Genomic DNA, 18,043 nt, shown 5'->3' with positions numbered 1-18,043 from the left:
GCTTGTTTACAGCAAGTAATTTGTCTGTCGATTAATGAGGATTGTCCCTATCAAATAAAAAAATGAACTGAACTGAATGGGCCCTTTACACATGAAGTCACACATCTGTTTTGAGTCAAATTGGTGTATGGTTACTTCCGCCGGCACAAGTCGAACGCTAACATCACCCATCATCTACACATCTGTCACAAATACTGCTAGCTAGATGATGAACAATGTCTTTTGGTTTACATCACAATCCAGCTGGACATTTCAGGGACAAAGAAAGCAGTAGCTGTTTGATCATGAAGGTAAGGGTTTTGACATCAACATTCTAATATTGCCTCTGCACCAACTTAAAGCTGATATTTCGAGATATTTTTGATCATATGCTGTTATGAACGAGACACCTACTCCGCCTCCCGATCGCCACCAGAGGGAGCCATCCCCTGAATATTAGCGTTCTGTAATGAGGCACCTTGAAACGAAAGATCCATTTGCAGGCTTTATTACTCTCATTGGCAGACAGGCAAAATATCAACACCAGCATACACCACGATATAGATAAGGCAGTCTCGTAGTCAATAAACAATCCAAAAGGTCGGGGCAGGCAACAAGCAATCACAATAACAAATAACAGATCAAAAACGGTAACCAGATAAACACAGACAGGGTAAACGCTCAGAACTGACAGATAGAGCAAATCAAGACTTCGCATTGAGGTGGCATTTGAGTCTGGCTTATAGGCAGTCTTTGATTTGGATCAGGTGGCAGGCAATTAGTCCCGGTATGTGGGTTTGTGGGTAGTGTAGTTTGACCAACGCTAATATTCAGAGGATGGCTCCCTCTGGTGGCGATCGGAAGGCGGAGCCCGTGTCTCGTTCACAACAAATGCACTGAAACCGACACTATGCTTCGATAGTGCAACATGGACGATGCAATGCTCTGCTGATGCGAGAAAGCTCTTTTCTGTTTTAGAAAGAATGCAGCAAAGATATTTAATGCTAATGTATGAGTTTCATTCATTTACGGCGAGGTCGGTGCGTTCTAGTTAACAATGCCGGCGCCTCCATGTCACGGTTATTATGCTGTCTGCTATATTTGCTTTTTATTTATTAAATACATGCAATTGGTTGATAAAACATTTATTAAAATTAAGATACAAAACAAAATTCACTTTAAAGAAAGGCTTTCTACAAAGCAAAACCTAATTAAGTGGTAAAAATCATGTCTAAAGTTAAAAAAAAAAAATGTAAACACTAGGGCTGGGCGGTATGACGGTATATTCCGTTACCGCGGAATAAAATGTCTGACGTAACAGATTTTTCTTTTTTCTGTCTATTCCGCGGAATGCAAATAAGTGGGCGTGGCTAACGCTGCCCTCCAGCATGTTAGACTGAGTGTGACGGAGAAACATGTAAAATAGTTCACTTATAAAAAATGAACGAGTTATTTGTGTAATTTTTATAACAAGTGCCAGTGAATCCACCGCGGGTCACGCAGCGAGATTCTTGTCTTGCTCGCTCTCGTGCTCTCTCTCTCTCTCTCACGCTCTCTCTCTCTCTCTCCTCATGCAGCAGCCGGCTGGTCTCTCGCGTGCAGAGGTCTCTCTCTAGGCAAGCGCAAGGAGCTGCGACGCCAAATAAAGAGTTCTTTTCGCACATAATGCTAATAGTTGTAAAGTTTTCTGAACTTTAAGCAAGCTAAGACAAAACTCGCGTTTATATCAGTGACACGTGCGCTGCTGGAGCGATGTAGTTTGATGCGCCATTTGCTTATACAAACATATTTGATCTGAAAGACGAGAAAGAGATGCAAATGTTAAGGTCTAATAGAAAGTAAAGGGCGTCAAGACCTTAAAACAAACTTTATGATCATCACATCATAACACATGTCACATTTATAATATCTAGAGCTTCTTCTCTCATATACAGGTATTTATCCTGTCTGTAGGTTTTTGCTAGGGATGCTCCGATCAGGATTTTTGCAGGCCGATACCGATCACCGATTTGTTGTCTTCGTGATTGGCCGATACCAATGCCGATACCGATTTTTTAGGTGATATGCAAGCTCTTTGATGACTGTAACTTTTAACATTTTTTTTCTAGATAATGTAATACCACAGATGTTGCCTTTGTTTTTTACTTGCAGTAATTAGGTATATTATTGTTTTAATAGAGAATCAAATAAATTAGCACAACAAATATTTCTTCTGCAAAGAGAAATTTAATATGCCTTTAAAAAGGCTTATGTCTGTAAAAACTAATGAAAATAAAACACTTCACAGTCTTTACTGTATGAATTAAATACACACGCATTCGTATGAAGTACAACAGTTCTTTAGTGAAGAGCAGAGAGTGATTTTATTGAGAGATGAATTAGGTTACTGTAGCTTTAAGACTTGACAGAGATCGCTCTGTTCACGTGCACTAGTCTGATGACAGGCTGCTGTGTGTGCACGCGGCGGGTGTATGCAGACGAGAGCAGCTGTGAGGAAAATTAAAGTTTAAACGCTCAAAACTTTAAAACGCATGCAAATAATAAACTTTTGACATGAGTATGCAATTGTCCGCGATAGATATGTGTTGTATACGCTGTTTGATGGGTATGTGAAGACGGCTCGCGCTGTTAGGACCGGACCGCGTCCTCATAAAAAATACACATATCTCTGTAAAGGCAAAGAGAGAAATGCAAATCTGCTCGTCGCTCATCAGCCACGGGTTATAAAAATGCTCTCACTGCGTAAAAATGGTCTCTAACTGCAGCCGCATTGAGGAGCCATATGATGACAAAAGTAAACAGAAAGATCGGTTCACGAGATCGGCAAATTTAACGAGGACCGATCGAGTCATTTAATGCCGTTATCGGCCGATACCGATCTCTGGCCGATCGATCGGAGCATCCCTAGTTTTTGCATATATTTATACCTGTTCATTTTACATATTGCATATGTTTAAATGTAATGTATGCATGAATACAAAATACAATGAAGCCATACTATAGCTTCAATATAGGGCTGCACGATTAAACGTTTTTAAACCGAAATCGCGATGTGAATGGATGCGATTTTCGAATCGCAAGAGCTGCGATTATTTCGATTCAAAACTATCAAATAAAACAATCATCTAGTACGCAGTTTTTGACAGATCGCTTCATGCGCATTTGCGTTTGATGCAGTTTAAACCAATATAGTGCATTAACACTGAGGTGCTGACTACACGTCAGATAACACCATTTGAAAAACATGAGCGAGCAGCAGTTCAACTCCTCAACAAAGTGTACGGCCATATGATTTCTGCAATGCGGAAAACACGGACAGAATCGCGAAATGCATACAAATGGAATTAACTGCACAACGCGGAATGTCATGAAGTTGGCAGATTTTGGAGTCAGTCATTTTAAAAACCCATTATAACTCATTAACCGGCAAACGAAAGGACAGAAATGCGCGAAAACAATTCCCTTTTGTGTAATGATGGACTTAAAGAAAGGTGTATATACGTCCGTTTCTCGTCATGCATCGCAAACAATGACACGCGCCTCATCAGACTATAAGCAGGTTTCATTAAAGCCCGGAACACAGCAGACGAAAGAGGTACATTATACTTTCTTGCACGCGCACATCTGCACCTCTTTGAATATTTACAGACACGAGGGTTCATGAAGCGCGCACACAGCGAGCAGTCAGCACACGCGCGATCACTAAACTTAAGTTTTCTTTCTTGTCAAAGTGAACATAAACAGCTGGATGTTTATCAGTATATTGAAGCAGAGCAGTTTTAAAGCTGTCTTGTGTCCTAAAGTGACAGTAACCTGGTGCTTTCTGTGTCAGAAATGTTTATTACACACCAAAAATTAAAATCACTCCTTACTCTTAACTGAACAAGCTTCTGCAGCTCCACATTTAAAATCCTACAGTGAGGACTGTGCAGTCTTTTATTTGTATTTTTTTGCTGATGTTAAATCATAGATTCCAGTGTTTCCCACAGGATTTTGAGAGACTGTGGGGGTGATGACGTCACCTGCTAATTAGCATATATGTGACGTCATCATGTCGTGTTTGCGTTTGATCTAATGTTGGCACCTGAAATATGTTTCACTTCTACTCTTTGATCTATATCTGTATTTGATCTGTATTATATATCAAATTACATTTTAAGCCGAATTAAGCTGTTTAAAATAGTGAAATAAAAATGTAAATGGGAATCATGAAAATTCTATTTGTGGGGGCCAGTGTTGATTCTGTGGTGGGCCACCACAAATAAATCAATGTATGGGAAACACTGGATTCTAATAACTAATATATTTACATTTATTACAGATGCCTGAAAAGTAAAACAAGATGAGTATAGTCTTATGATTAAAAGAAAAAACTAAACATTTGCTTGTCAGAAGCATTGTTGTAGTGACAGCCAAAATACATTGGCCTATATGTTATTTTAAATAAAACTTTCAATACATTTTTGTGAAATTGTATTTTAATGTTCTTAGATTAAAAAAAAAAGTTTGTCTGCAGAAGAGCAAAGGCCTGCAGACAACTTGGTACAATGTTTAAGAGGTTTTAAATAAACAGTAGCACAGCATCTTTCTTTGGTGCTATTAAAACCACCAAGACAAACCTGGATGTAGCTCTTTTATTATATACTAATGAATCGCACTTTAAATCGTGAACCGCAATTTTGATCAGAAAAATCGCAATTCGATTTTTTTCTCTGAATCGTGCAGCCCTACTTCAATAGTCTATAAATTAATAACTCAATTATAAACAAGATTCTGTCTAATCAAGACTTATCTGTTGTTATCTTCTGGGCATTTTCACTTTAACATTATTAACTTTAAATTGCTCATATTTTAAAACTGTGGTGAGCATCAAGTTAGAAGCTATAGTGAGTGGTGTATTTAATTTTTATTATCAAAAAACAATATAAACTGAAAAACATGTTACCGTGAAATATTCCGTTCCGTGAAATAAAATGACTCATTCCGTGAAATAGATTTTTGGTCATTCCGCCCACCCCTAGTTAACACGGTTTTAGGGGTTATAGAGTTCTAATGACGGTGTTCAACTATAACCGTCAGTCTCACGGCTATATAATAACTATCACACCCTTAATTTAGATCATAATTTATGTGGATTTTAATAAAAATTAAGTGGTAAACGGGTATAAAAGTACTTCATATCTCCCAAAACACAGCATTAATTTGTATAGATGGGAAGTAAGTGAGTGAAAAAAATGATATATTATTTGTATCATTAAAAATGTATATATTTCTTGTAGAGGTCGACCGATTTATCGGCCGGCCGATTAATTAGACGATTTTTGGCATATTTTAAATTTTTTTTATTAAGCTGCAAAATTAGGCCGATTAATAGGCAGGCACATCTGCGGGCACCTAAGCGCTGTTGTAGAACTCGTGACGCTGCCTCTTGCTGCAAGCAGATCGCTCCCATCTCGTGTGTGTACAGCCATGCCTTGTTCACAAACAGCTTTACTAAATTATGGCGGGCTCGCGCGAATTAAGCAGCCAGTACAACAGCGCGACGGGCTTATGTCTCTCGGTGCACTGTCCGTGCAAAGATTAGGCTCATTTCATGTGATTAACGAGTAAGGGTGTCACGATTTCGATTTTAAATCGAAATCGATCGAAATTAAGTTACAACCTCGAACTTCGAATTAAAAAATAGGATCGTCGATGCTGCCACGCCCCATGTCACGTCCGGTCGGCTTGCCAAGCGGGGGAAAATAAACCTCTCAGAAGTGCCTTTAAAAACATCCATCCAGCGGAACGCGATTTATATTTTAAACACGAGGGATGTATTGCTACAACTCCTTGAAATGCATATCATAAACAGGATTACTACCTAGTGATCTGCCTTCGGACGGAGCGCAGCTCTCTGCACGTGCATGAGAGAGCCGCCAAAATGCAGCCGGTTATATTTTAAGCAAAAGGGATAGTTTGCTTCAGCTCGCATGAAACGCATAAAACTGAACAAATAGGTAAGGATTATAACTTTAGTTTATGTTTAGACTTTGGACAGATGTGAGAGCACGTGCACGTGAGACAGAGAGAAGCGCAGCTGCTTATGACGCACCGGTTTTATTTCAGATAATAGGAGTCCAAGATGCGTGCATTAAGTCTATCTGCGTGCAAGAAGAAATTCTCTCTCTACATGCTCTCTCGCGTAAAGTAAAGCCCACAAACCCCCATGCGAGGAAAAGCACGCAATGTGCATGTTAATGTAAAACTATAATAATAATAATAATAATAATAAAGGCATATCATTTTTTGTCTTAAAAAAAATCTTTTAAAAATCGAGAATCGAATTGAATCGTGACATCAGAATCGAAAATGTAATCGAATCGAGGATTTGGAGAATCGTGACACCCCTATTAACGAGTGATGATGAGTTTTGTTTGCGTGACAGAGAGAGAAGAGCCGTGCGCACACGCTTTCTGTCTCCCTGCTTTTATTACTCAAAGCAAAACTGACTCGATGGCGAAAGGTCGGAAGACCAAATCATATCCACCGAGGAAATGTTTTTCGTGTTGTTACAGTAACGCTTTGTTTACAGTTTTGAGCTGCTCAACCTGGATTACAACACAACGCGTCCGATTCGCGAACTGACTCCTTTGAACGGATTCGTTTGAATGAACGGTTGAAACAAAAGATCTGTCCCAACACTAAACTCACAAGACGTCACGGTCAGCACAATCAGTAACTTATAGCGCCTCAGAAATGAGAATGTAAATGTGTTTAGAAAGATTTGCCCTAAACAACAGTCTCAACTAACATAGACATTTACTATGTTAACTTTATGATGAATAAATGTTTTATCAGGTCTACCAAATAAGGATTTTATCCTACAAAGCAATAAAAGCCATGGTAAAAAACTGATCAAAGATGATGACAGCAGTGTGTAAGGTAATATCTGTGTCTGATAAATGCATGGTGCAGAGGAGGTTGTAAAACTCTTTAGAAAGACCAGTCATATTTTTTTAAATATTTTGACTTAAAAAGTGACATTTTTACATTTAAAATATCTGCTAATGATGAGAACATTTTGATTATTATGTACATATACAGGGAGCTACACTGCGACCAAAATGGTCGCATATGCGACCTTTTGAACTGCCGTTGCGACCCTAATTTTTAATGGGTCGCAAATGTGCTACCTAATGTTTTAGACAATATGCTATGATTTACTATGAGCATTTATTAAAACAGAAATGTGGATTTTAAGAATACGTTTTATAACGTGCTCTGAGCCATCAACACGTTGGCTTCATTTTGTGTGAAAGCACGTCGTGTCTCTCCCTATCAGTGTGCGTTTGCGTGCTCAGCTGTTTCTCAATGAATAAGGTGCGACGCGACGCAAGCGCAGTGTCTTCCATGTTTCTGAACTTGAGCAGAGGTCTTTCTTCACTGAGGACGCGGGACCCGTATGGTTCCGGGTTTATATTTTAAATGGTCTGTCGGGTCCGGTTAGGTCCTAGTTTAATTACTTTGGGTCCCAAGTCTGATTAATATTGAGTTTATAACCCGATTCGATCGGAAAACGGCCATGAGCGCTAACGCGCTAAAGCTCGAGTGCAGTTTCAGCGTGCCTTCGGTTTCTATGGCGATGGTTCTTGTTACGACCACGCGCAGCATTTTCTTTAACACATTTTTTTAATAATCTTATTATTAATAAACCATATCTTTTCTAAAACCATATCCATATTAAGTTCGGACAGAGATTGTAGCAAAAAGCAGTGCTAATGTCAAGCCCATTGCACTGAACGAGCAAAGCTTAAGCTGACCCGGGATATAACAACCGCAAAGCAATGTAGACTTTTAAATCTGAAATAATGAGTGGATTAAGCTTTTTAAATCGGCAAGAGAGAAATAGAAAGATAGAGCAGAAGCAGTAAAAGTGCCTATTTAATAGAAATTATTACCATTATAACATCAGTGACGTTTATAATCTATAGACCTGCACTGTCTATGAATATACTATACATAGTATTGTATTATATTGAGTTTGATAAAAGGGGTCTACATAATTGCTTCATATATCAGTGCAAAAACAGTAAGTGTTTTCGTGGTGGTTTGACAAACAGTGTCAGCTTTGTTAATGGCAAAGAAAGTTTGGGGTGGTTAGATTGATGAAATATAATGTGAAATTAATATTAATTTTCAATAAATCAAAGTATTGGGTTGTGTCACACATTATTAGTTCTACATCACATGTATAGTAGACCATTATTTGTCAGTGGGTAATAATTGCCCTTTTCACCGGCTACCACCACCAAGTTAATTTCAGATCTGTGGGAAGGAAACACTGCAACGTTTAAGAAAACAAGAAGGCGTGTGGTTTAAAAGATGGCAAGTAAAATAAAAAGCATATCTGTATGCAATACAGTTTCATTATTGTTCATTATTATCTAGAGCGCCTTAATATAACTTGAAAAAAATATGTGCGACCAAATCAAATTTTGCGCCAGTAACTGAAAAAGTTGGTAGCGCAAGTGCCACCAGTGGAAAAGGTTAGTGTAGTTCCCTGATATAGAAAATTGGCCAAACATATCGGCCATCGGCTGCCCTGATTTCTAAAAATCGGCATCGGCCAGAGAAAAAGCATATCTGTCGACCTCTAATATTTATAACTAACGTTATATCGTTCATACAGTATCCGCATACTACATACAAGCACAAGGGCCGTTCACATTTTAACGATAACTATAAAGATAACTATATTATCATCCACATCACCAAACAATACGTTTATGCTAATTCGCTCACGGCACTTACATAAATCACTTGCCTTTAATATTTCTTTGTAATAAAAACTTTTGCAGATGTCCTCAACACGCTGCGTTTCGCGTAATGCCGAGTTCAGACTGTATGATTTTCAAACTAGTCGGGTCACCCGTGGATTCACACTGCGTGATTATCTGGGGAAGGGTTCAGTCGCTGCTGTTTCAGACTGCATGATGGATTGGCGACAAGGGTATTCATACTGCATGACTTTACCGTAAGAAGAATCGCCGATAACTTTTTCCCGGTCCGCAAACTACGTCTCACAACCAAACGCACGCGAGAAGTGACGCGAAGGAAACAACGCGAGGTCACGCGTAGGAGTTCTCACGTGAGACTGGGATTATTATTAAAAATGGTCACCCGCAAGAAGTTTAACATACAAATTGCATGTGCGCTCATTTGCAGCAGAAAGAAGAAGAAATAAAAATTATGAAGAAGGAAATGTTTTGAGAGACTCCACCCCGAACTTCCAGCTGTCATGTATTTGCTCTCTCATTGGATGTAGGTCATCGCCGATGTTATTGTCAGTCAAAACACATTTCACACGGCATGATTTTGAATCGCCGACCGGTCCAGATATTTAGCATGCCAAATATCTCACGGGTGTCGGCGACTCGTCGGCGATCCTCTCAGAACGCGTCTTTTATAATTCACACTGTGTGATTGTCACTCGCGTGCACGAGCATCGATTTGCCTGTGATTTCGGGCATTTGTCGGCGATATCTCAAAACCTGTCGCCGAGTCAAAATCAGGGCTAAAATCGTGCAGTCTGAACTCGGCATTACTCTAAACAGTGAATCTAATAGCTTGTGTAACCTTAGTAAATCTAATAGTTTGTGTAAGTTAATCTCTTACCTTTTGGCATAACAGTTAGTTAATGTAATAGATTAAAAAGCATTACGTAGTCAATTTTCACAGCAACTCCAGGTAATCTTTTGTTATAGACCTCAGCAATGAGCTTCACTGTCATGTTAAGTGCTCGTGCACTTGAAGTTCAAACAGATTTTAATGCTATCAATGGTTTATCCTTCATCAGGTGGAAAAAAATCGCTCAGAAAGTGATCCCAATGATGTCGTTCATTGTATCTGTATCGTTATAGTTTTGGTGTGAGCTCCGCTATTCTGTTTAATATAAAACGATTTTCAAAACTATATTTTTATGGTTATCGTTATAATGTGAACGGCCCTTAATTCCCTACCTAGTATCAATGCCAGACCTATTATTATGTTCATATAGTTATTTATACTAATTTAATAACTGTCTCAATTTATGGCAGCTTATTTGAAAGAGCAGTTTCAGCCACTGCTTACAGCTAACCATATGTGATCAAATTATTGGGACAGACTTTGCTGTGAGGCATCCCTAACGTTACCTGTGGTAAAATGATGGGGACAGACTTTACTGTTAGGAGTCTCTCCTTCGCTGGTTCAACTCCTCTGTCTCCTTCCTTTCATGTTTTCTGAAAGTCGGTATCGCATAAAAACTAATTCCGGGGTTCTTTTTGCTGTTGTTAGAAAAGCCGTGTATTACCCCACACACCATCGCGCGGTTTTAAAAAAAATTACATCGATAATACCATAGATAATACCCACGCTGCCTCGCTTGTCAATTGACAGACTGACAGTTCTATGTCAACAATATGGCCGCCGCGAACATTGATGACGTAGATCGAATAACCCCTATAGCTATGCCCTTCTTGTTTTTCACATCATACATGTATAATAAAGGCCAAATAGACTGAAAGCGTTAAGAGAGTAACTTGCTATTCTACATATACTATGCTATTCATATTTCGTTTAATCATACAGTGAATGTGTGAAAAAGTGAAACTAAGATGACAGAATAGCTGCGTCATCTGCATCTCGATGCAGTTTTAAAGATTAAAATAACTTTAACTGATCAACACAAATACAAAGCACCATAATATAACTGATTGCTTACCAGCATTAAAACCACTTAAAATAAAAACCTTAAGTTTTTTCTTTGTGTATCTACACTGTCCGCTGCATGGATGAGGATGGAAGCTGCAGCCAATAACGCTGGTGGCTTTATTATTAACTGACTGAACACTTGACTCCTACCTGGACATTTAGATATGAACGTTTTTTATCACCAGTATCTGCGTGAAACATTATAAACATTGATGATCATCTGCCGACTCGATTGTTTCTGCACATCCTCTATTTTACAAAGTCCGCCTAATTAATGACTTTTCGTTAGGTCCGTGTGAGCTAAACATTTTTATTCTGTAATTTGGTCCCGCATAGGCAGTGGTGGACAGTAACGAAGTAAATGTAATTCGTTACTGTACTTAAGTAGTTTTTTCGCGCATCTGTACTTTACTCAAGTACTTTTATTTTGGGAGACTTTTACTTTTACTTTACTACATTTTAAAGTCAAATATCTTACTTTTTACTCCACTACATTTTAAAAAAATCGGTTGTTCCTTTTTATTTATCAGTGGATAAAAAACGTAACTGGGCAAACTAAAGCTGCACAAAAAAACCTAAGATGCACACGTGATGCGTCAAACCACCAATCAGGGTACAGCATGCGCTTCGTTTTGAACTTGTTGCCGCGCTGTTTCACGTAAGCTACGCGAGTCGCACGAGTGCAGCAGAGAATGAAACTGCATTCAAAAACAACGGAGGAGAATCCTCAGGAGATAACTGACCCGTCACAACAACAATGGCTTTATTTATGCAAGTTTTTTTAAGTCCTTGAATAAAAGAACGAGTCCTTCGTGTCTTATGACTGCCTTGAAACTGTGCTATTTCGTTTTAAAAGAATACTCTTTCAAATCTAAGGAAACGCGTAGAGGCAAGCCATTTTTATTCTGGTTATATTTTTAAATGAGCAATCTTAACAGTAGCTTGCAGAAAACTGTTAATTGTGTTGCTAAAATATATACGACGTTATCATGAATGAACTTTAAGCTATGCAGGCTGAAGCTATTTTTAGCCGTATAGTTAGCTGTTTCACTTAAGTTCATTGTATTTGAAGCTCAGTGCTCTGTTATTTTGAAATGACAATTAATCACTATCAACACTGTTGTAAAATATAAATGACATTTTGACTAGCCATGCAGTGTATGCTTAAACAGGCAGGTGGATTGGAGTGCTCCTTATTAACTGAGATTGTTATTAATATTTTCAAAAGTTTTGCTTCCAAAATATATAAATACATTTAATTATGTATTACAATCAGTGGTGTAGTCTACGTGATACGCAGGACTACGCCGTATAAACTAGAAATTGTCAAGGATTTCCGTATACCCACTAAAAATAGCGTCAGGATGCGTAACAGCATGGTTTTGTGACATTTCAAACTTTTAGTCATAATTTAGATGTGAAGCACTAACCATTAGCATGCTACACTTGCTACTTTAGCGGGTTTAATGGATATACATAAGCTATATATTTGATGACTTCCTGCCGAACTGCGCGATCCGATCGGCGTATGAAATCAAATTACTACTATAGCGGCGCTAGAGTGACTGGGGAGCAGACTGCTGTGGCGCCACAAGAACCCACAGGCGAGTGACAACAAAGTACCGCGAGAGCGATGCCAGTTATCACATGGAGAAATCTGCTTTAAATCGCTCTCGCGGTACTTTGACATCACCAAGAGGTCTGCTTAGTGCCAAATAAAGTCGAACCTGCAGTGTAGCTGCTCACGTGACACTGTAAACAAACAGTCCCTGGAGAAGTGAACGAGAGTTATCCGGAGAGTTAACAACGCACATGTGAGTAAACAACATTTAAATCATCAGTCCAGTTTAATACTTTATCTCGAGGTAAGGTTTCAAGTGCAATAAAATAAGCTCGATTATGTCCTGATGGTTTTAAGCCTCTTTCAGCATGTTTGCGTGTGCTTCCCTTCTCTGTGTTCATTTATATATCTACGTTCATGAAATGATCTTATATATCTTAAACTTCTATGATATATGATCTTAAACTTCTGTGAGGAAATTCATGTCTGCGTTGATGTTCAGTTCAGACTTGCAAATTAAAGAGATAATTTTCTTCACTTGGTTTTGGTGTCTAGGCTACATGATGGTCTTGTAATAATAAGTAAGTAAAAGCCTATTTTCATTTTTAGACAATGCTTGTATTATATGCAAAAAATAAGCTTTTTATATCAATGACTATGCAAATTTAATTATTAGAATTTGCTGTATTAGAGTTAATTCATTGTCATCTTAAATGTGTATTAATAAAAAACATTTACACCATTAAATTACACATGGTAAGGTTATCAATAGTTATGCATGTGTTAGCCACGGATTGAAGATTGTAAACAGTTTATTTAATTTTAATTAACAGTTGAGTAAGTTTTGGCCCCCAGTTAGATGTTGATTAACACTAAACCAGTCTAAAAATCAGTCCAGTTTCCCCAGCTGTAAACCCATTGGCTGTTAAACTCTTTTTTTTCTTATAATAAACTGACATGTTGATAACACATTCAGTTTATGTGTTTATGAGTACACTTTCAGAATGCTCTGTTACATGAAGATCCATACTGTATGCATCTGTGAGTGTGGTGGTGCGTTGCGCTGGGACGAGTGAGCATAAGGGTGAGAGGGAAAAATCAGAGTATACTCACTACAAAAATCTAGACTACACCACTGCTTACAATATACATATGACATGCTAAAGCACATGAAACGTTTCTGAAATTATATTCTGTAAGCCAAGGCTTGTTTTATTTGTCAAAGAAAGGGAGACTGATTTCTAGATAACGTTATGTATTTAATGTTTTGAAAACTATTGTGAACCTGTGCTTAAGTCAAGTTTTTATTACACTTAAACTGTTAAATTATTTAACAAATAAATCTTGAAATGAGACTTACTGCTCTCAAATCCTGTTATTTCATTTGATGCTAAAGGAAATTTTTTGTTTTTAAGGTTTTAGGCTTATGATAATTTTAATAGACATCAGTGTCTGATTTATTAATGTCCTTTTATTAATTGATTGGTTAGCCAAAAGAGTTATTTCACATAATTTGAGTTTTGTGACAAAAATGATACGGCCAAATTAAATCACAGTACTTTTGTACTTCAGTACATTTAGAGGCAGATACTTTTGTACTTTTACTCAAGTAAAAATTTTAAGCAAGTACTTCTACTTTTACTTGAGTAATATTTTACCCTGGGTATCTTTACTTTTACTCAAGTACACGATTTGTGTAATTCGTCCACCACTGCGCATAGGCTATATTTCTACATATTTTCGACCAAGTAACACTCGAGATATTATGTTAGTTTGTTATAGATAGCATTTAAGCTTGATCTGAAATTATGACAAATCAGTCTGACTAAAAATGATCTATCCAGATGAATTTAGCCAAATGATTTATTCGTTTTCATACTTAATAGATACACGTTAATTTATCTACTAATATACTACTGAAAATGCCATAAATAAATATTCATTGCCTTCTGTATTTCATTCGTTTTGTACATTTACAGATACAGTCTAATTTGTATTTATTTTTAAGACACTGTATTTACCGCTGTGTTCTGTATTTACCGATGCTCTGTAAATTTGCACTTAAAAAAACTTATTGTTAAGAAATTGTTCTTCAATTTATTTTTGTTTTTTCAAAAAATACATTTATATAATTGTATAGCTTGTTAATCTTTTTGTCATAAAGAAAAAGACATGTAGCCTACCTGCTTCTACATCGGTGCACCTCGTTGTTCTGGATTTAAATAATAATTTTATTTTAGTAAATGAAGGCGGTAAAACCACATAGCGCGTTAGTGAGCCACGCAGAATCACCGCAAGGGAAATTCCTTCACCACGACAGCCATAGCCTAGGGCTGTGTTGAAAAAAATCGATTCACCGATTCGAATCGATTTTCATGTTAATTTCTAAAGATCGATCCATAACTCAGAGGATCGATTTAATAATTAATAGCTTAAACTTGCCGCCTCATTGAATTCACGCATGCGCGAGGTGGAAGGACATTAAGGCCGGGATACACTGCACGATAATTGGCTTTCCCAGACGAAAGATTGCCATCGTGAAACTATCGTCGCGATTTATGTGATTGTGGCTCTCCATCGGTGGTCCTATGTCGTACAGTGAGAGAGGTTCAAAGACGGCCGTTTTCCCAGTCTTGCGTCCAAAGATAGCCTACGATAGTTTTCTGGCAGTGTCAGAAATTCGGCGTGGTCACCGCGCAGTGTGTTTGCTGCTGCGACCTGCGCGCCGGTGTTTGTTTGCCGCGGGCGCGTGCTGGTGGCGTTGCGCGGCGTGTGGCGCGGCCGCCGGGGCTTCCGTGTCATCGTCGTGCAGTCTACATGCCTCTCGTGCCCGAGTTTGAACGGTACATGTCGCACAGTGTGGTAAGGTAATGATCTTATAAGAGGACAAAAATCGTGCAGTGTATTCCGGGCTTTAAAACAACGAACATAGCGGTCAGTAACGTTAAGCAAACGATTGTTTTGAAAACTCTAGAAACGCTCAAAGCTGCGATCTATATGTAAAATAATCCATTCATAACAAATGAACGAGTTATTTGTGTAATTTTTATAATAAGCGCCATGCAGTGAATCTACCGCGGGTCTCCAGCGAATCTCTCTCTCCCCCTCTGTGCTCATGCAGCTGGTCTCACGGGCAGAGGTTTCTTGAGGCGCGCGCAACGGGTCACCAGATAAAGAGTTCTTCTCGCACATAATGCTAATAGTTGTAAAGTTTTCTGAACTTTAAGCAAGCTAAGACAAAACTCGCGTGTATATCAGTGACACGTGCGCTGTTGAAGCGATGTAGTTTGACGCCTAATTCGCTTATAGTACAAACATCTTTGATTAGAAAGACGAGAAAGAGACGCAAATATTATAAATATAGCGTCAAAAAACGCTCTGGCTGCCCTGCCAACGACTTTATAGAAAAACATTAGTGGATGCTCTGATGACTGATTGCATTCTCTGGAATCCTCGAAAAAATACTGTCACAAGAAAAACTTTTACATGTGCTATTATGAGGCTCAAAGAAAAGATTAAATATTCATAAATAATATATGTCTTGGTGCTGTTGCTTTTTCTTCTCAAAGGTGATCGGATATGAATGGATCATGCATGTCTTCATGCTCAGTTTAATATGTTTTAGGCTCATTTATTGATGATAAAAAACATTCAAGTGGGCCTGTTTTTGAAGCTGGGGTTGTGTACTTGTCTCGCGAGAGTTGGCAACACCGTTTGTCACTCATGAGACATTTCATCACTAGTTTGTCTAATTTTCTTCCACTTCTTGGAATTGCCATGGAGAAATAAAAAGACATTGAACAGTTTTCAACAGCGCACTTTAAACACTATAATCATTAAAACGTTAAATAAGGATGCAGTAAATCAACAGACATTGATTTGCTTTGAACATCGAGTAGAATCACATGGCACAGACCACGTTGTCTTAGTAGCCTACAGAGGAATTATGGGATAACTCCAAATCGGCATCCCAGTGACAATCAATCATCTTGTGCTAATATAAAAGTTAATGCATCCTATCGTAATTCGAAACTTTGAACACACAAGTATAAATATTAGTCATTTTAAGGAGCGGTAGGTGGCTAATGGCTAAGCATGGCTAACATGTTTAGCACGTTTATGTGCATTAAACACCGGGAGACTGAAATGGCACCGAGTAGTATTTATAAGTATGTATTTTGAGCAGGTTTTTAGTTGAAGTCGCTTTAATTTCAATTCTAGACAGTTTACGACAAACACGTGCCTCTCACACGTGAAATTCCATAACAAACGCCAGATATATACGAAGTCTATGTAAATAATGTCATCGCGTATAAATTTCGATGCAAACAAATAATAATAATTTTTGTAATAATAGGCATCTTATTACAGCTCTTGAATGAAAATAAAACGGCAGTTTAGGCCTATATCACATGAACTGACACGGTAGGCCGCTAATGCTAACTGAGCTAACCCGATAGCCATTTGTCTAGAAAAGGACTAAAGCTGAAGAAAAACAAGAGTATTCAATTAATTTTTACCTTTATTTTTTAACTGCAATATACATGTAGTTTGCATTGCATTAGTATGCTCTTAAATGATTGAGCAATCAATGTTTAAGTCACGCTGCAAATGCATGAGTCAAGGCCGCAGACAGACTAACGGTCCAGTTTACATTTACTATACGTGTGCTGTACAACAACAGCTTTCCTATTAAAACAATTTGTATTAGTACATACCTGGAACAACAATGACATCAACCCTGCCCAAAAATATGTTTGTAAAACAGGCCACCTTCAGAATAACCTTATGGATTTTATAAATGCTGTTAACTTAAAGTACTTTCACGAACTTCGTTTGACATTCTCGTGTAGATCTACGTGCATGATGTGTTGTTCTAGCTTACTCAAGAACGTGACAAATAAGCTACTGAGCGCAACATTTATAAAGTGTAAGTTAGTGATTTGTTATACACAACTTACCATGTTGTGTTTGACCGTTGACATTGGTCACGGTGTTCATCTTCTTAGTCCATGGGTTCACCTTAGGCGGCGGTGCTACTATAAACTCCTTTTTATCAGCTTTCTCTTGTTCTCCACTTTCAGCAGGGCACTCTTCATTTAAGCTCACGTTCGCTTCAGTGTTGTTCTCATTTGCTCGTTTTAGGCTTTGCTCCTCCGTGACAAGTTCAGAAGTTCCCTTTATATCTCCCTGGCATATCTTCTCGTGCTCCTGCTCCTCCTGTTTGAGCAGAGGATTGCTTGGCAGGATAGTCTCCACCTCAGTGGCCATTTCTCCTTTAACACACCTCAAATTTACCGCAATGTGCTGCCAAGAATATCTGTTTTCTTCCACCGACGAGCCTCTTCACTCTCGCCACTCCACCCCTAGACCAAAAAGGCTTCAGTCTAAGACGCAGAGTGGTTAATTTCAATTAAAACATGTAAAAGAACGCTGTGAACCTTTAAAAATTACAGTCTTATCTTCGCTACTTACAGCAGTGTGAGTGAACCACGCGTTGGACGTGAGCGCGCACGTATACGTAATGGGGCGTGGCCAGCGTCGGGTCGTTCATGAACGATTCGTTCATTTTGAATGAATCTTTATTATGACTCGAGAATAACGAGTTGTCTCAAAAAAATTATTCGTTTACACGCATGGGGAATATCTTTATGTACAGGACACATTTTCTTTCTTGAGCAATATGAATTTACAAACTCAAGTATGGAACAAGATATGCCTACGAACAAATGGATAAAGATGTAATTGCATCTTTAGTCTAATATTTTT

The 18,043-nt window shown here is 38.2% G+C and overlaps 1 protein-coding gene across 2 annotated transcripts in view; it reads right to left on the bottom strand.

Moving 5' to 3' along the window:
* Nucleotides 1-17,840, bottom strand: part of larp1 (La ribonucleoprotein 1, translational regulator) — a 63,712-nt gene extending 45,872 nt beyond the window's left edge. Inside the window, exons 1-2 of one of the 2 annotated variants that reach the window (XM_073871014.1) lie at nt 17,750-17,840; nt 17,236-17,661 (exon numbers count right to left, since the gene is read on the bottom strand). In XM_073871014.1, the coding sequence (XP_073727115.1) occupies nt 17,236-17,545 (310 nt within the window). In that variant the 5' untranslated portion in view covers nt 17,546-17,661; nt 17,750-17,840. Of the gene's footprint in view, nt 1-17,235 lie in introns of both variants that reach the window. The other variant, XM_055179670.2, reaches the window with a different exon arrangement.
* Between the last annotated feature and the right edge of the window lie 203 nt (nt 17,841-18,043).

Source organism: Misgurnus anguillicaudatus, chromosome 9, assembly GCF_027580225.2.
Source record: "Misgurnus anguillicaudatus chromosome 9, ASM2758022v2, whole genome shotgun sequence".
Taxonomy (NCBI): Eukaryota; Metazoa; Chordata; class Actinopteri; order Cypriniformes; family Cobitidae; genus Misgurnus; species Misgurnus anguillicaudatus.
The sequence above is the reverse complement of the archived record's forward strand: the minus strand, read 5'-3'. Positions and strand labels throughout refer to the sequence as shown.